The following is a 20,473-nucleotide window of genomic DNA, read 5'->3' on the forward strand; positions in this document are numbered from 1 at the left end:
TCGTGTGGTGGGGAGGTGTTACGCCAGTGTGTTCTTTTGAATGATAATTTTCTTTGGTGCACTGGCTGGAGATCTTTATTTATATATTTTTTTTTAAAAGACAAGCTGCCAGCAAAGTCATTCTTTCAGCTTAAGTTGATCACCTAATTTGCAACACTGTATCCTACACTGCAATGCTTGTGAGGAGAGACACAAAATGTCTATGTCCCCAGCAAGAACCAAGACCCAGGAAGTTTAAAGGAACGGCTTGTTCTTTCAGCAAGCACAGAAATACTGCTAACTGCTATGTTTGAATGACTGAGTGACTGTCATGTGACAAGCCCCTCTCCATCTGTGATTTAAGCTGGTGTTTTCTCTGCAGCAGAGGAGAAGCAACTGGACTGTGACATGAGCAGACCCTAATTGGGGATCTGTCTCTGTCTCCCTCCCTCTCTCCCCATTCAGCTTGAAAGCTTTCAAATCCTGCTTGTTGACTGACCACCTTTGCACACTCCGGCTACAATGAGAATCCCCATTGGAGGAAAGAATCTGCATCGCTATTTCCCAAGAGCTTCACGGAACCAGGCATCTACCTCTTCAAACTAAAACCTTCAGGACCACGGAATTCAGCTAGAAGCCAGCTGAATCACAAAACTGCACCAACTGTATACCCTTTTTTTTCTAACTCAACCAATCTACCTTTCCCTACTCTGTAACCTATTTGTGTGTGTGTAAACCTCCAGAGTGTATGTGTGTGATAAAATTGGCACGTTGTTTATTATTTTATTCGGTGTGACATTGTAAGTGCTGTGAACATATGGAAATGATAGACAAGAATAGATTATCTGGTCCATCATGTTTTCCCCACGCAGTCATGACGGCTATAGTATTTAGGGTTGCCCTACGATGAGAGGCTGAGTAAATTGTGCCTATACTTTCTGTAGTTTAGACGTTTATTAGGTGCAATAAAGTTAACCTCTTTCTATGTTAACTCAAGAAAACCTGTCCAATTGGTTCTTGTTATGATCTAGTCAGTAAACGAACACCTACTGAATTGGCCAGAACATCCACTTTAATGAAGAATTAAACCTGTTGTGGTTTAACAAGGAGAGGGAAACGAGGGAAGCCCTTCAAACTGCCTCACCTGACCGTAACACAGCCAGTAGCAAGTAGCTGAAGCTTTTATTTTCAGTTAGTAAGAGAGGAAACGAACTGTGGGATTCACTGCTGCAGACCCACCCACCCTCCTTTTCTATAGACTGGACATCGACACCCCCAACCTCCTGCCACAACTTTCCTTGTCAGCTCCTTGGAGCCTGCATCACCTTGGAAATCCATTGTTAAGGGGCTGCATTGAGTGGTGATATAATGAAGTACCCGCTTCGGACAGTGTCGTGTCCATGTTTTGGCTAATTATCCCACATAGTGTTGGCAGTGTAAGTATTGTGAACGTATGGAAATGATAGGCAAGACTAGACTATCTGTCCATGAAGTCTTCCCCACACAGTCATGATGGCTGTAGCATTTAGGGTTGTCCTATGATGAGAGGCTGAGTAAATTGGGCCTATACTTTCTGGAGTTTAGAAGAATTAGAGGTAATCTCATTGAAACATTTAAAATTCTGAAAGGGCTCGATAGGGTAGACACTGAGGAGTTGTTGCCCTGGCTGGGGAATCTACAACAGGAGCGTACAGCCTCAGGATAAGGTGTTGATCATTTCGGACTGAGATGAGGAGAAATTACTTCACTGAGGGTTGTGGATCTTCGGAATTGTCAATGCCAGAGGGTTGTAGATGCTCCATCGTTGAGTATATTCAAGAATGAGATCAATTAGATTTTTGATCTCTCAAAATCAAGGCATATGGGGAGCGGGCAGGAAATTGGAGCTGGAGTAAAAGATCAGCCTGGATTGTATTGAAAGGCGGAGAAGGCTCAAGGGGCAAAATGGTCTACTCCTGCTCCTAGTTGTTATGTTCTATTGTGTTTAGACATCGTCATACCCACCAGCAGCTACATAACCCGGGAAGAATTAAAAGAAGAAAAAAAATTCCTCTTGAACCCCAATCAAAACTAGTCAAGGACCCCATGTTAACCTTGCTATATTGCCTGATATTTCATCTATTATTAGACGCCATCTTCGCCTCAGCCAGGAACTGGTCGAGCTTTTCTTGAAGATTTGCAACATGAGCCAGAAACTTGTTCCATGGGTCCACGATCCTAACATTTAAACCAAGCCCTAGTGTAGCTTTGTCCCTTGACTTCTGTCTTCCCCAGCCTATCAATGGGAAGACAATCTAGCCCTTTTATATACAATGGATGGTAGGACCATAGGAAGTACCGAGGGTTAGAGGGACCTTGGTGTACTTGTCTATAGATCACTGCAGGCAGGAGCACAGGTAGATAAGGTGGTTAGAAAGGCATATGGGATACTCGCCTTTATTAGCCGAGGCACAGAATATAAGAGCAGGGAGGTTATGACGGAGCTGTATAAAACGCTAGTTAGGCCACAGCTGGAGTACAGTGTACAGTTCTGGTTGCCACACTATAGGAAGGATGTGATTGCAGTGGAGAGGATGCAGAGGAGATTCACCAGGATGTTGCCCGGGCTGCAGCATTTCAGCAATGAAGAGAGATTGGATAGATTAGGCTTGTTTTCCTTAGAGCAGAGAAGGCTGAGGGGGGACATGATTGAGGTATACAAAATTATAAGGGGCATAGATAGGAAAAAACATTTTCCCTTAGCAGAAGTGTCAATAACCAGGGGGCATAGATTTAAGGGAAGGAGGAGGTTGTTTAGAGGGGATTTGAGGAAAAAAAATTTCTACCCAGAGGGTGGTTAGAATCTGGAACACGCTGCTGAAGAGGTGGTAGAGGCAAGAACCCTCACAACATTTTAAGAAGTATTCAGATGAGCACTTGAAACACCATAGCATACAAGGCCAAGTGCTGGAAAATGGGATTAGAATAGATAGGCTTGATGGCCGGCATGGACACGGTGGACCGAAGAGCCTAATTCTGTGTTGTATAATTCTATTTGTAACTTAACAGATTTCAAAACCATCTGTGTTTTATTGCCTCTATCCCATTTAATTCAATTCAGATGAGTCTGGCAAGTAGGTCACATTCACAGTCAAACACGAAGACACAAGGCTCCTTTCCAATCTTTCAGGAGTATCTCACATCCCTGCCTGCTAGGCCCTCCCATTGCCCTTTTCTCTCTCCTTTTGCCAGTAAGGAGGAGACAAGGTGAATCAGCAACCTTTTGGGACACAGGCTGAGCTGAAATAGTATCAAAGTAGAGCACAGGTGGGTAGACAGGATATATAGGGATATACACACACATATATTACAACTAACTGAACACTCTTCCACCCCACTTAACCTCGCCCACCGCCCCCCCCAAAATTTAACCATATTCTGAAATTAATTTAATGTGAAATCTCCCAGTTAAACTCCAGACATAGACAAGTACCTTGTCAAACTTGACTCGGAATTCACGACCACATTCCAGTGGTGTTGAGAACGTGTCCAGGTCCTGACCCCAAAATGCAAAGAACTTTTCGATCCGCAGGCTGCGCAGTGCATAGTACCCAGCATTCCTGATTCCATATTTCTGTCCCACGTTCATGATTTCATTGTAGACATGAAGTGCGTACTGAAAAATGCAACAGCAAAGTCAGAGACACGACTGCTCAACCACAAGACTGGCTACTGGACAGTCTCCTGAAGGAGCTCAATCTTACTAGGATACAGTTCTGTAGCAGGTAGTCACCTTGCAGTACTTCAGCCAAGTGGCTTTTCTACGTCTGAACCTGGACAACCAGTGTTGGCAGATTATCCAACAACAGCGAGCACCATAGCAGAGTCCAATCCGGGTACGCCTAATCTCAATACACATCTATTTACCAGGGGAATTCACTGGAGTTCAGTCAAGTGCAGGAGTCCTAGCTGATTTTTACCCTCTCTGAAGCCTAAGGCGTTGAACCCAACTTCAGTGCTTTGACTGCCAGCTCAATGGAGATGAACAGCACAGGCTGGGATCAAACTTCTCCGAGTGGTTCAATGCTTTACCCACTAAACCATTGTATCGTATTGTTTGAAATTTGCTAAATATAAAGCTGCATTTTTATTATTTTCAAACTGACAGATTGCTCCAGGCATCTTGTAGCCTGCATGAACAAACCAAACAGAAAGACTGCACATTTGGGCAGTTGTCAAACATCTATTACAATGGGGAATTTTATAACCAATAGATTGGGTGGCAAACACTTAATTTCAGTGCGGCACTCACCTCAATGGGGATGTACAGCATGAAGCCAGGCTCTCCCGTATGTGTCATACTCATCACACGGATACCATTAGCGTAACCGACACTCATCTCCTTTTAATTGGAGACACACAGTAAATATCAGCTCATCTAGCCTGCAGTGTCACCACTCTCATTAAACACACAATTAGTAAACATGCAACCCATTCTACTCCTTCCCCGCTGTAAACACACACACACCCTCCCCTCAGTAAAAAAAAAACACATCCCCCCTCAATAAATATCACCCCTTGCCCGACAAACACTATATCATCAGTAATATCACTTTTCAGTTTAGTACTGTAGATTCTAATGCTGTGGGATCTGTGCTGCTATTTAACATGTGTGTAACTTCCACCCACTATTGGAATTAATGAAACTCTTTCGATCTATAATGGAGGCTGGCATTTCTAACACCATCTCTGCCTTTCTCTCACCAGAGACCAAGAAGTGGCTGTTCTTCTGTTGCCATCGAAGAGGGTGTGGCAGGAGTTGAGAATGGGAGGCAGAGAGAACAGTCAATAAGCCGTCCCTAAAACCTCTGCTGCCTTCTGGTTAAGGCAACAAGTTCTGCCACCATCAATTTGAGCTTTGCAGGTCCTGGTCCTGTTGCGGATGGCTCTTGGAGACCCAGCACTGCACGAGTTATGTGATAAGATGCTGTTGACAATTTTCCTAGCCAGCCTTAGCTTATCAAAAGATGTAGCAGAAACAGGAATCAGCAACAACCCAGAGAAGTTATTCTCCTCTCTTCCACCAACACAACAAACGAACAGCATTTCCTACTCAAGGACTGGGGTGAAGGGATTGCAGCTACACACCAGATAAAGTGGGACAGAAACACGACAACTGCAGCCATCTCTGAGAAACACTAGAAATTAACCACACAATACAGTAACAGCAAGATCCTGTGCTACTTCCACTAAAATAAGCACCCACATTAGAACTTAAAACAAGGGTGCAAACTCCTCCTTCTCAAATGGTCACTGTAAATCAAGGATAAAGCTGATGGGCATTCATGTGATTGGCTGGAATTTCTTGCTGCCGATCTGTACAGAGCGTATTTGGCAGGTAGTTGTGGAACACTGACCAGTCTGATACAGTCACTGTACAGTGGGATATCTGTGACAGGTACTGGGGTGACACAATAATCAACCAATCTCAAAGGACCATTTGAAGTTAACACCAATTTCATTCCAAATGGGTAAGGTACACAAACAAGCTGTTCCTTGATGACACACACCTGCCAACGATACACTTTTGTAACTCACCTTACAGAATAATGAGGGGAAGTGATCTGAAGTCATTGGCACATAGGACAATTCAGAAAGGATGTCCATTGCACGGGGACCAATCAAATTCAATGCTAGAGGAAGAGAAACAAACAGGGATTTTATATTACACTGTTCCATTCTTACCACTCTAACACCTCAAACTCACAGCACAGAACAGTTGTCCCCAATTCACCTCTCACAATCTGTGCAAGCAATGCGATCTAGCTGTAGCATTATGTATGCCTGACAAATATCTACCTGCAGCATATGCCTTGATGGAACTTTGCAATCCGAATTTCATGCAACATGGAATGAATAAATATCACAATGTATAATCCACTCAGTGAGGGTTCCAAACCACACAAGATGGAATACAAAGGTACATAAAATCCTGGGATTTCTCACAGCCAGAGGCCAAGTTTCCACATCCAACAGGCCCCAAAAACATAAACTAAAAAAGTTAGTGCAAGGGAGATTTCTAACAAGTCTTAACTTAGCCTAAAAATGAAGACTTGGGGTGAACACCAAAACAGAGATTGCATGTAATTCGATATATCAGAGCAGAAGAAAAGAGGTTAGTTCTGCAAGACTATGTAATGGCCCTGTTGCTCAAAATGCAAATGGAGATTTCTCTCAAGAGCGGCAACAACTCGCTCTCCAAATACCCAGTCTCAGAGTGAATAGTCAATGCTGAAGGGTACAGACTGCCAACTTTCTGTATAAATCAAGGGATAGTTCCCAGCTCTGCCTGCTGGGTAATTGTGAGCTCATGTAGGGCACTAGCGCAGTTCCATCTGTGTAAAATTGGGAGGGACATGTTGACTTTGAAAAGGTACAGAGGAAGGCAACTAAACTGATACAGGAAATAGGCACCTGACCTGTGATAAAAGACTAAGGAATCTGGGAATACTCATACTGAAGAAGATCTATTGCAGGGAGACCTTACTGAAGTTTTCAAAATTCTAAGGAGTACAAATAAATCATTCAGTTGGCATATTTTTTGTATTAAAAGACTTGTATTTATATAGAGTTTCTCATAACCATCAGATGACTCAAAGCACTTCATAGCCAATGAAGTACTTTTTGAAGTGTAGGAAACGCAACAGCCAATTTGCGCACAGCGAAATCCCTAAATCAGCAATGCGACAATGACTAGATAATTTGTTTTTTGTGACATTGATTGAGAGATAAGTATTGGCCAGGACACTGGAGGATAACTCCCCCACTCTTCAAGATAGTGCCACCTTATACATCCAGCTGAACAGGAATGGGACCTGGGCTTAATGTCTCACCCGAAAGACTGCACCTCCAACAACGCAGCATGCCCTCAATGCAACGCTGGAGTGGCAGCCTTGATTTTTGTGCTCAAGCCCTGGGGTAGGACTTGAACCCAGTACCTTGCGACTCAGAGGCTCGAGTGTTACCACTGAGCCACAGCTGATACACAGTGTCAAACTGTAACTAAGGACCACAAACCCGTGTTCAGAAATGGTGAAGTGAACAGTTTAAATATAATTACTTCACAATGATGTGAGTGTGGACAACACTGTCCAGGGACACAGTAGAGGTCAGTGGTGTTGGCAATTGCAAGAGAGGAATGGTGATTGAAGGGAGAGAATACAGTGTGGTATTTTTGAACTTGCTCACTGGCTAGGTGTGCACAGTCATTTTCAGTCCTATATATTCCAACTTCGAATTCCATACTGTAATCACATGGACGTGTCGTACAGGACAGGTAGATAACTTCCTTAAGAATCCTTAAAGACTTGTGAAAAAGTAAGTTCAACTAACCTGCAGTTATATAAACCTATAGCGACCCCATTGAGATATCCAATTGTTTCCTAAATAATACCGGATTTTGTGTCTTCACTATTCAATTCAGAAGTTCATTTCACATACCACGTAAGGAAGCGTATCCTGATACCAGTCTTAAATTTGCCTTTGACTAGTTAGATCCTGTATTTCTTTGGTTGACTTTTAAGAGTTTAGGGTCCATTAGGATAGATATTCTCTGGAATACACAGTACCAATTATTCCTGTAACCGATCCGAGCACAATGTGTTAAGGGGTGCTTGCCCAATATATAACCACGCAATAGCATAACCCAGGGTTGCAACCTTGTGATCTGAACTAGATAGTTATGTACGTTGTAGGTGTGATTTATAAAACTCTTTGAGGGTGGACATAGAAAAAAACATGGTAAAATGAGGCCAGATACTAATCATTAAGCTGTTCACTTCACAGGAAGTGAGGGTGGAAATTGCGGAGGTACTGGCCGTAATCTTCCAATACTCCTTTGATGCTGGGTGGGGGGCGGGGGCAATGCCAGAGGACTAGAGAATTGCCAACGTTACACCCTTTTTCAAAAAAGGTTATAAGGATAAACCCAGCACTACAGGCCACTTAGTTTAACCTCAATGGGGGAAAAGCTTTAAGAAACAATAATCTAAGACAAAATTAACAGTCACAGCGTGGTTTAATTAAGGAAAGCCAGCACAGATTTGTTAAAGGCAAGTGCTTCATTAACGTGATTGAATTTTATGATGAGGCAAGTCAGTTGATGTGGTGTTATGGACTTCCAAAGGCATTATATAAAATGCCTCATAATAGACTTGCCAGCAAAGTTAAACCCCATGGGAGAAAAGGAACAGTGGCAGCATGGATATGATGTTGGCTGAGTGGCAGGAAGCAGAGAGTCATGGTGAATGTTTGTTTTTCAGACTGGAGGAAGGTATATATTGGGGTTCCCTAGGGGTCGGTATTAGGGCCACTGCTTTTCTTGGTCTATATTAATAGCCTAGACTTGGGTGTGCAGGGCATAATTTCAAAATTTGCTGATCACACAAAACTTGGAATATTGTGAACTGTGAAGAGGGTAGTGATAAACTTCAAGAGGACATAGGCTGGTGGAACAGGAAGACACGTGGCAGATGAAAATTTAATGCAGAGAAGGGTGAAGTGATACATTTTGGTAGGAAGAATGAGAGAGTCAATATAAACTAAAGGACACAATTCTAAAGGAATGCAGGAACAGAAACACCTGGAGGCATATGTGCACAAATGGCCGAAGGTGGCAGGGCAGGTTGAGAAAGTGGCTAAAAATATTTTATAAATAGAGGCATAGAGTTAAGGAAGTTATGATGAACCTTTATAAAACACTGGTTTGGCCTGAACTGAAGTATTGTGCCCAATTCTGGGCATCGCATTTTAGGAAGGTTTGAAAATTTTTACAGAGGGTGCAGAAAAGATTTATGAGAAAGCTTGCAGGGATGAGGGACTCCAGCTACATGGATAGATTGGAGAAGCTAGGATTGTTCTCCTTAGAGAAGGGAAAATTGCAAGGAGACTTGACAGTGATGGTCAAAATGATGAAGGACAGAGTACATAAAGAGAAACAGCTCCCGTTAGCAGAAGGGTCAAGAACCAGAGAATACAGATTTAAGGTGATGGGCAAAAGAACCAAAGGCATCATCAAGAAATTTGAAAAAAACACAGCGAGTGGTTACGGTCTGGAATGCACTGTCTGAGAGTGTGGTGGAGGCAGATTCAATTGTTGTTTTCAAAAGGAAACTGGATAAGCACCTTAAGGAAAAAAATTGCAGGGCTAAGGGGAAAGAGCAGGGCAGTGGAACTAGCTAAATTGTTCTTGCAGAAAGCCAGCATGAACTCAACTGGCTGAATGGCCTCCTGTGCTACTATAACCATTCTCTCATTCTCGTAAATGAAATAGCAACAATTATGATCAAACCCACAAAACAATGAACACAGCATGTTCTGAGTAGATCTTGAGTCATCGAGTCATTTACGGCATAAAAGGATGCCACTTGGCCCATCGAGTCAATGACGGTTCTCTGCGGATCAATCCAATCAGTCCCACTCCGATCCCCATACCCCTGCAAGTTTCTTTCCTTCATGTGCCCATCCAATTTCCTTTTGAAATTATTGATCGCCAATCAGTGTCCCCTAGCTCTGTACCATCAGTTAATGTGAACAGTTTTTCCTTGTCTAACTTATCTGTCATAATCTTATACATTTCTATTAAATTTCCCCTCAATCTCCTTTCCTCTAAGGAGAACAAACGCAGCTTCTCCAACCTAACCTTATAACTAGAATCCTCCATCCCTGGAACCATTCTGGTAAATCTCCTCTCCACCCTCTCAAGGACCTTCACATCCTTCCTAAAGTGTGGTGACCAGAACTAGATGCAATATTCTAGTTGAGACCTAACCAGAGCTTTATAAAGGTTCAGCATAACTTCCCTGTTTTTGTACTCAATGCCTCCATTTATGAAACGCAAGCTCCCAGAAGCTTTACTAACCACCCTTTCAATACATCCTGTCACCTTCAAAGATCAATGCACATGCACCCTTACCTCCCTCTGTTCCTGCACACTCTTCAGAACTGCATCATTAAGTCTATATTGCCTCACCTTATTCCTTCTGCCAAAATGCATCACCTCACTTACCAGTATTAAATTCCATCTGCCACTTGCTGCCCATTCTGCTAGTCTATGGATTTTCTGTTGCAGGAAATTTGTATCATTCTCCCGGTTTGCCACTCCTCCAAATTTGGTACCATTGGCAAATTTTGAAATTCTACTCTGTATTCCAAGATCCAAGGCACCAGAAAGGCCGAGAGGGGGGTTTTGACGACTGGGCAACTCTCAACCTCAATAAATTTGCCCAGGCATGCGCCATGGAGATCACCTCCAGGCGCGTATCCATTGTCTCTCGAGATAAGAAGGCCCAAAAGAAAGAAAAGAAAGAAAGGCCTCTGAGTCACAAGGTTCCAGGTTCAAGTCCCACTCCAGGGCTCGAGTACAAAAATCCACACCGACACTCCAGTGCAGTACTGAGGGAGCAAAGAGTACTTCATTGGCTGTAAAGCAGTGTGTAATGTCTGGCGGTTGTAAAAGGTGCTATATAAATGCAAGTTTGTTCCCTCTGTTCACAGCCGGAAAAGGGTTAGAGACTTACCAATGGGTGGGAGGTGTTTATTGACTGCCAAGAAAGGCTGAGGAATTGCTTTTTATTCACAGTCATTATGCTACAACACCAAAGATTAGTATTTATCCACTTATCAGGAGTTCTTTAACACCCCAATATTTAGCAGTGACTTCCCACCCCACCCCAAATTCTTCCTGTGGCAATATGGTTCAAAAATATTCTTGTCATTCAGTTTTGAAGTTGTTTTCTAGAATTACCTTACCCGTACCATTTAATGTTTCATATACCTCTATAAAATCACTTTTCAGGAACTCCCCCCAGGTTCCTGTCCTTTGACATCAAGGATCAACTACATGGCTTTACAGCGAGCTGTTCTCCAAACCACATCTATTGCTTGAAGGTCTGTCTGTGCCCAGCGGTGGGCACTGTACTAGAGATGAGTCTGACTACAGAACTACATAGCTTGAGAATGACTTCGTCCCTGCAACTCATGCGCATAATTGAGCATTCTATCAGTTTCGCTGATTGCTGTTCTGTCCTTTCCATACAAAGGTGAAAAAGTAGGGAACTTTTGGGAAAGCAGGCAGGCTATTTAAACTTACTTCCTAAAACAGGGCTAAAATACAAGCTTAAGTCTACAGTGTCCCACGCATTAAGTAATCCTGTTGTGCTGGTGATAACAGCAGGTACTCCACACAGCAAGGTCAAAGATAAAAAGTCGTAAGTGAGTCTTCCGATGGGTTTGGTCCCCCAGCAGTCAGTCAGGGCAGGGAAAGCTAAATGACAGCAATTATATTGATCTTATAAAAGTTCATTAGCAATCACAAAACATGCTGCGTATCAGATCCCAAGATCTTTGGTAGAATCTGGGATTCTGCTATCTGATTCCTAGGCGACAGGACAGTGTCAATATGAGGAAACAGAAATTTGCATTTTATTACTACAGCATAGAAGTGGAACAAGGAAGTATCCACAGTCTAAAAGATTGTCATCAATGCCTAATGACTGGGACTGACTGCGTGACTCACAGCTGCTAAACACTCAGGTACAACAATTGTATAAGTAAACGCCAGGTTCAAGTGGAGCTATTGAGGCCGCAGCCTCTATAAATAAAGAATATTAAATCATTCCCTCCAGCCTCAAACACAATTACCAGGCTCTATTTTATTACAAAAAGCTCTGGAAAGGCAGGTTATCAACTAAAAAAATGATGTTCAAAGTTTGTGGAACATTTTCCTCCCATCTATCTGTTTAACTCTCCCTCTCCCTGCTACCAGGCACTCCATACAGTCGGCACAATGCTGCGAAGTTACTGAAAATATTTCTTCCCCATGTGGTAAAACTCAACCATTTTTAAGCCTGGAGCCGTCCCATCCTGAAGACCAAGATTACGGGAGATGCCCGTCCTGAAAGTAGCTCAGGATCAAAATGCGACTTATCCCTCTAGGAGCAGCCACCTTAGGGGTCATGTGTGATCATAATACCTGTATACTTCCAGGTCACGTCCTCTAGCTGCAGCTGACTGTCTTTGGGCATATGCTGTTTAAGCCAAGACCAACAGTGTACCTGCTGGTCCGTTGGGGAGATGATAAAGAAGCTGAGAAATAAACAAATACCACATTAATTCCAACTCAATTTACTCTATCACCCAGCACATAAACAACTCAACATTACAGCGAAGAGCAGTGTCAACATAACACCTTCACGGCATAGCTCACTCTACTCAATGGTGTGGAGAACATCTCCAGAACAATGTGCATTACATTTTAATTGGGTCAGCCATGGCTCAGTTGGTAGCACTCTTGCGTCTGAGTCACAAGGTTCTGGGTTCAAGTCCCACTCCAGTGCAGTACTAAGGAGTGCTGCAATGTCAGAGGTACTGTCTTTTGGGTGAGACATTAAACTGAGGCCCCTTCTCATAAAAGATCCTATGGCACTATTTCGAAGAAGAGCAGGGGAGTTATGCCTGCTGCCTTGACCAATATTTATCACTCAACCAACATCACAAAAAATAGATTATCTGGTCATTATCACATTGCTGTTTGTGGGAGTTTCCTCTGTGCAAATTGGCTGCCATGGTTTCTACATTACAACAGCGACTACACTTCAAAAGTACTTCATTGGCTGTAAAGCACTTTGTGACGTCCAGTGGTCATGAAAAGCACTGTATAAATGCAGGTCTTTCTTTTTTCAATGACTTTCATCTCCAAGGGACCTTTTATCTGAGGCTCCTTGTCATTTGAATGTTCAGTCCCAATGAATATTGTTTAAAGCAGCCCTCTTTACTGTACATTTCATTTTGGTACAGTGCTCCCTTTGTTTGTGCAGGTCAGCGACAGATAAGAAATCAAAATCATTTTTGCTGCAACAAAGTGCACAGAAACTCTTGGCAAAAATAGAAGACCTTTCAAAACCAGCTGATAGAACCTAATCAGAACTGGCAATAAATTAATGAAAAATTTAAGTTTAATGTGTGACAACAAAGCCAAATGTAATGAAACATTTAAAAAATACACTGATATACTTTACTCTTTTTTGGAGAGAGGTCTCAACTTTCCTGAAATCAGTTCAGTATCTCAATTACATCGAGCCCGGTTCTATAACGTCTATAACATCTGGTGTGCGATGAAGTAGCAAAGTGAACCTGAAGGCGCCAGCAACAGATGAGCTCAGCTCAGCACTTTGTCTCCACAGACATCATCCAGCAGGCTGTCAAGCAAGCTCTGCTGAAAGTGCACAGTGAACCTTGGGGACTAGAGAAACCACCTTGGACATGCGTTCGTCAAGGACACCCAGCATTTTAACATGTGGTTGATCTCTTAAAATCACTTGGACTTAATCGAGCAAACCAGGATGAATTTATCATCCTTCAACATGGAGTGTCCTGTGCCAACATTTATTTCACAAATCAAACAACAACTTTTTTTTATTCATTAGAGATGTTGGCGTCACCGACTAGGCCACAATTTATTGTTCATTCCTAATAGCCTTCGAGAAGGTGGTGGTGAGCTGCCTTCTTGAACTGCTGCAGTCCTTGGGATGTAGGTACACAGACAGTGCTGTTAGGAAATGAGTTTTAGGATTTTGACCCAGTGACAGTGAAGGTATGGCAATATAGTTCCAAGTCAGGATAATGTGTGGCTTGGAGGGGAACTTGCAGGTGGTGGTGTTCCCATGCATCTGTTGCCCTTGTCCTTCTAGGTGGTAGAGGTTGCGGGTTTGGAAGGTGCTGTCAAAGGAGCTTTGGGGAGTTGCTGCAGTGCATCTTGTAGATAGTACACACTGCTGCCATTGTGCGTTGGTTGTGAAGGGAGTGAATGTTGAAGGTGGTGGATGGGGTGCCAATCAAGCAGGCTGCTTTGTCCTGGATGGTGTCAAGGTTCTTGAGTGTTGTTGGAGCTGCACCCATTCAGGCAAGTGAAGAGTATTCCACAGACTTGTACCTTGTAGATGGTGGACAGGCTTTGGGGAGTCAGGAGGTGAGTTACGTGCTACAGGATTCCCAGCCTCTGACCTGCTCTTGTAGTCACAGTATTTATGTGGCTGATCCAGTTCAGTTTCTGGTCAATGGTAACCCCCCAGCATGTTGATAGTGGGGGAGTCAGTGATGGCAATGCTGTTGAACATCAAGGGGAAATGGTTAGATTCTCTCTTGTTTGAGATGGTCATTGCTTGACATTTGTGTGGCACGAATGTTACTTGCCACTTATCATCCCAAGCCTGGATGTTGTCCAGGTCTTGCTGCAGATGGCCACGGACTGTTTGTGCTGAACATTGTGCAATCATCAGCAAACATCCCCACTTCTGACCTTATGATGGAGGGTAGGTCAATGATGAAGCAGCTGAAGATGGTTGAGCCGAAGACACGACCCTCGGGAACGCCTGCAATCATGTCCTGGGACTGAGATGATTGACCTCCAGCAACCACAACCATCTTCTTTTGTGCTAGGTATGACTCCAACCAGCAGAGAGTTTTCCCCTATTCCCATTGTCTCCAGTTTTGCTAGGGCTCCTTGACGCCATATTCAGTCAAATGCTGCCTTGATGTCAAGGGCAGTCATTCTCACCTCACCTCTCGAGTTCAGCTCTTTTGTCCATGTTTGAACCATGGCTGTAATGAGGTCAGGAGCTGAATGGCCCTGGCAGAACCCAAAATGAGCACGTTACTGCTGAGCAAGTGCCGCTTGATAGCACAGTCGACGACATCGTCCATCACTTTGCTGATGATCGAAAGTAGACTGATAGGATGGCAATTGGCCAGGTTGGATTTGTCGTGCTTTTTGTGTACTTGGGCAATGTGCCACATTGCTGGGTAGATGTCAGTGTTGTAGCTGTACTGGTACAGCTTGGCTAGGGATGCGGCAAGTTCTGGAGCACAAGTCTGTATTTAGATAGCACCTTTAATGTAGTAAAACATTGCAAGGTGCTTCACAGGAGCATTATTGAACCAAATCTGACATCGAGCCACATGAGATTATTAGGGCAGATAACCAAAAGCTTGGACAAAGAAGTAGGTTTAAAGGGTGTCTTGAGACATAAAAGAGGTATACAGCCAGAGGGGTTTAGGGAGGGAATTCCATAGCTTAGAGCCGTGGCACAGCCACCAATGGTAGAGCAATTAAAATCAAGAATGCTAAAGACACCAGAATTGGAAAAGTGCTGATATTGGTAGGTTGTCTGGCTGGAGGCAATTACAGAGATAGGGATGGGCAAGGCTGTGGAGGGATCTGAAAACAAGGATGAGAATTTTAAAATTGAGGCATTGCTCAACCAGGAGCAATATGTCAGTGAGCACAGGGGTGATGGGTGAGCAGGATTTGTTAGCAAGGACATCACCAGCAGCGTTTTGGATGGCTTTAAGTTTATGGACAACAAAACATGGCTGGCCAGGAGTGTCTTGAAAGAATCAAGTCTAGAGGTAACAAAGGTATGGATGAGGGTTTCAGCAGCAGATGAGCGGAGACAGGAGTGGAGTCAGGAGATGTTACCCAGGTGGAAAGAGGCAGTCTCACTGATGGCGCGAATATGTGGTCAGAGACTCAGCGCGGGGTTAAATATGACACCAAAGTTACAAAACACCTGGTTCAGCCTCACCATTACCAGGGAGAGGGATGGAGTCGGTGGCTAGGGAATGGAGCCCATGGCAGGGACAGAGGACAATGGCTTTGGTCTTCCCAATACTTGGAGGAAATTTCTGCTCATGTAGCATAGGCTGTTGGACAAGCAGTCTGATAATTTAGAGACAGTGGAGGGATTGAAAGAGTTGGTGGTGAGGTAGAGCTGGGTGTCATCCGCATACATGTCAAATATGGAGTTCCAGGAAAGATGAGCACGGATTTGGGAGCTGACAACACATTCAAGGAATTCTGGAGAGGAACGGGAGGTTGGAAATGGGATGGTGGTTTGCAAGCACGAAAGAGCAAGGGTTTTTTTTATGAAGAGAGGGGTGATGACAGATTTGCAGGAAAAACAGTCACATTTTCTGAACATCCCTTCAATAAAACTGTCACAGCTATTGTTACGTAAAGGAAGCTGTAATGATATTCCAACGGCAGGTTTTACTTTATGCTGTGCATATCCCTGAGTGAGGAGCAGTAGTGGGCTCCAGGCAGACGTGAACAAGTACCTGCGTTTGTTGAGTCGCACTACACTGCAGTCATTCTGGTAGCCGCCCCGTTCATTCAACATTCCCGTGTGCACAATGTGTCCCACAGGAACATCCAAGTCATTGGAGCAGAGGTGCTGTAGTATCTCGAGTGCCTGGCCACCTGAGGACTTGAGCAGAGAGTCAGAGAGTCAATCAGCACAGAAACAAGCCCTTCGGCCCATCATGTCCATGCTAGCCATCAAGCACCTATCTACTCTAATATACAAGTAAAATACTGCAGATGCTGGAAATCTGAAATAAAAACATGAAATGCTGGAAATACTCAGCAGGTCTGGCAGCAACTGTGGAGAGAGAAGCAGAGTTAACGTTTCAGGTCAGTGACCCTTCATCAGAACTGACAAATATTAGAAATGTAAAAGGTTTTAAGCAAGTAAAGCGGGGGTGGGGCAAGAGATAACAAAAAAGAGGTGTTGCTAGGACAAGGTCACAGAGAATAACTGATCAGAAGGTCATGGAACAAAGGCAAACAGTATATTAATTGTGTGGTGAAAGACAAAGCATTAGTGCAGAGAGGGAGTCAATTGACTGTAAAAAGTACAGCCCTGGCTCCAAGCACAAACATTAAACAAAAAAAAGTGGGTAGGTACAGTAGAAATAAAATAAACAAACTAAAATAAAAGAAAAAAATAACTAAAAATAAAAAGGGGGGGCCCGTCATGCTCTGAAATCAGTGAACTCAATGTTCAGTCCGGCAGTCTGTAGCATGCCTAATCGGTAAATGAGGTGCTGCTCCTTGAGTTTGCGTTGATGTTTGCTGGAACACTGCAGCAATCCCAGGACAGAGATGTGATTCATGAGAGCAGGGAGACAGGTGTTGAAATGATGAGCAACCAGCAGCTCGGGGTCATGCTTACGGACTGAGTGGAGGTGTTCCATAAAACGGTCACCAATTGGCGTTTGGTCTCCCCAATGTAAAGGAGACCACATCGTGAGCAGCGAATACAGTATACTAAATTGAAAGTACAACAAGTAAATTGCTGCTTCACCTGAAAGGAGTGTTTGGGGCCTTGGATATCTATTCTATTCTAATCCCATTTTCCAGTACTTGGCCCGTAGCCTTGTATGCTATGATGTTTCAAGTGCTCATCGAAATACTTCTTAAATGTTGTGAGGGGTCCTGCCTCGACCACCCCTTCAGGCAGTGTGTTCCGGATTCCAAACAACCTGTGGGTGAAATATTTTTTCCTCAAATCCCCTCTAAACCTCCTGCCCTTTACCTTAAATCTATGCCCCCTGGTTACTGACACCTCCGCTAAGGGAAAAAGTTTTTTCCTATCTACCCTATCTATGCCCCTCATATTTTTGTAACCTCAATCAGATCCCCCCTCAGCCTTCTCTGCTCGAAGGAAAACAACCCTAGCCGATCCAATCTCTCTTCATAGCTGAAATGCTCCAGCCCAGGCAACATCCTGGTGCATCTCTTCTGCACCCTCTCCAGTACAATCACATCCTTCCTATAGTGTGGCAACCTGAATTGTACACAATACTCCAGCTGTGGCCTAACTAGCATTTTATACAGCTCCATCATAACCTCCCTGCTCTTATATTCTATGCCTCGGCTAATAAAGGCAAGTATTCCCTATGCCTTCCTAACCACCTTATCGACCTCTGGTGCTGCCTTCAGTGATCTATGGACAAGTACACCGAGGACCCTCTGACTCGGATCAGCACACGCATGAACGCACTGGAGAACAAACTGATTTCTGGTTTTTCAGCATCTTTTCACTGATAAGCTACCAGAGTTTTTAATTATTCGGAATCTGATCTCTGTCTGAAAACTGGCAGAATTGCCAACGGGGCGTTAACGTTTCAAATTTTTCAGACCAGAATATCCGACCTGAGCAACATTCTCTCTAATTTCCCTACACTGTGCGCGACGTGCTTGTTGCACTACAGTGTGGTCCCTTTAAGATTGCCGCACATCTTAATGGAATTGCTTCTTGTGCGCGGCCTGTTTGTCTCCTGTACAGTTAAATTCCGGACCTCTGCGCAGCCATGTGCCCAGGAAGCTTGGAGGGAACTTTGGTCCTGATCAACATTCGCCCCTCAATCACCAGCTCCAGAAAAAGGATAACTGCTGTGTCTCCGCCACATTGGGGAAAATGAACTGGGACCTTGTCCTGTGGGATCTTTCTATTCACAAAGTGGCTGCCACTTTTATCCACATAACAGTCACTTCAAAGCAATTCACTACACATGAAGGGCATTTGCACACTGCTGAGACATGGTAAGACACTAAAGAAATGTAAGATATTCTTTTTTGCTCATTGCCAGTTGCACACAGAGATGCTGGTTGTAGTCTGAGGAAGTCGCTCAAATACACCAAACAAAAAAATTGGTATGATGTAAAAAAAATTGCATAAACAGTAAACAGGATTACATGAAAAGATACTCAAACTTGAATTAGATTCAAGAGTGAATTTTCATGCCTTGGACTTTTGTCTCGATTTAATCTTTTAAAACAATGTGACAATGAAGAATTTCAATTCTACTCCACGCCCCTTGGGAAAATCCACCTACCAAAATGGACATCAACAGAAGGAAAAGTGGATGAGTCAGAAAATAGAAGGCCAGTTCATCTTACCTCTGTTGTTGGCAAATCTCTAAAATCTATAATGAGATGAAATGAGCAAACACTGAGAAAGGTTAATCAGGGACAGCTGGCAGAGATTTCTGAAGGGCAGGTTATGTTCAAGTAACTTAATTGAATTTTCCAAGAAAATCCCAGAGCATATCTAAGGGAATATGATGGATGGTGTACAGGTTGATTTTTAGAAAGCATTTGATAAGGTTCCACCTTCAGAGAAATTAAGACACATTGGTATTAAAGGGAATGCAGCTGTGTGGATTAAGACAGTCTTATCCAAAAGAAATAAATGATTAACCAGAGAAGTAACTAAAACAATGCCATCACCACCACATGCACTAATTCTGGAAGAAAACACCTTAGGTACACTCTCACATACAGATAAACGTACTTCACATGTGTATATTTATTTAACATCCACCACCATTCAGCATACTAGGAAGTAAACACTCAAAAGAACACTAGCACTCTGCTTTTCATCTTACCATTTTACCAATAAACACACAAAAAGGTGATAATAAATATGCACACACCATGCCAATATGGTGTTTATTAATAATTCTCTTAGTTTAACTAATCATAAATGAAATTAGCCATATCTGGATTCCCAAATGGCCAAGACATTGGACAAACACTACAGTAAGAGACGAACAAAGGCTCAAAAAGCAGATTGTGGGTGTAAATGGATATTTGAGATTGGTGAGGCAGGGGTAGTGCTGTGCAGCAGGGATCTCCCTGTGGGATCTCTTTTGCATTCACTTATCTAAATAATTTTGACAGACACAAGAGGAACTATCTTTGCTAGACACATCAGATGGGGAGGCATGGCAAACCTACGAGGACTGTAATCCAACAGACAGTTCAGTGGAGTGGCCAGATGATTTACAGATGCAGTTCAACTTTAAAAAAACAGTTAAAAGAAAGATACCATAACAGAATGAAGGAACCGAGAGATCCAAGATGCAGATGTATATATCTCTAAAAGGTAGGAGTGCAGACACAGAGGGTCATAAAGCAGCAAATAGGATTCTGGGTTTTATACATAGGAATAGTGACGATCACAATGGATGATTAATTTGTACAGGACATTGTTTATGCCCACTGGAACACTGTGCAGTTTCAAGTATCCCATTATAGGGAGGATATCAGAAGCATGGAAAGGGTACAGCAAAGGTTTAACAGAATACCATGAATGAAAGTTTATAGCTGTGATGAAAAATTGGGATTTTTTCACTGCAGTAAGATGGGACCTAATGGCGATTTTCAGAATTCTGAATGGTTTTGAGGGGTTAAACAGGGACAGGTTGTTTCCTCATTACTGAATCTGTAAAAATGGGCACCAATTCAGTGTTACTTAGAAGTGTTTTCCCACCGGATTATTAAAACACGGAATCATTTAGCACAAGCGGTTTTTGGGGCAGACACCATCACTTAAAAGGAACTGGATAAGCATTTGAAAAGGCAGAATATTAAAAGGATTTGGGAAAATGCACTAGAATTAGATTAGATTGTTCCAATTAAGGAGCTCAAAAAATCAAAGCTTGATGGGCTGAATGGCCACCATCTGTGTTGTAATTTCTCCGATTCTAGGTCCTGGAATCCCAGTCACATCCCACTTTATGTTTTGCACAAGGAAATCATATTGGTGCAAACTCCAGCTCCTCTCTACATTCTCCACCACGGAGTATGCTGCATCTTCATTCAAAAGGGAAC

General features: G+C 43.2%; 1 protein-coding gene across 3 annotated transcripts in view; it reads right to left on the reverse strand.

Moving 5' to 3' along the window:
• pdpr (pyruvate dehydrogenase phosphatase regulatory subunit) overlaps positions 1-20,473 on the reverse strand; it is a 105,212-nt gene that overhangs the window by 23,137 nt on the left and 61,602 nt on the right. For all 3 annotated transcript variants that reach the window (XM_068049667.1, XM_068049665.1, XM_068049666.1), the window contains exons 13-17: positions 16,132-16,280; positions 11,990-12,102; positions 5,557-5,651; positions 4,271-4,360; positions 3,452-3,634 (exon numbers count right to left, since the gene is read on the reverse strand). In XM_068049667.1, coding sequence (XP_067905768.1) covers positions 3,452-3,634; positions 4,271-4,360; positions 5,557-5,651; positions 11,990-12,102; positions 16,132-16,280 — 630 coding nt within the window. The remainder of the gene's footprint in view (positions 1-3,451; positions 3,635-4,270; positions 4,361-5,556; positions 5,652-11,989; positions 12,103-16,131; positions 16,281-20,473) is intronic.

The sequence above is a fragment of the Heterodontus francisci genome, chromosome 17 (genome assembly GCF_036365525.1).
Source record: "Heterodontus francisci isolate sHetFra1 chromosome 17, sHetFra1.hap1, whole genome shotgun sequence".
Lineage (NCBI taxonomy): Eukaryota > Metazoa > Chordata > Chondrichthyes > Heterodontiformes > Heterodontidae > Heterodontus > Heterodontus francisci.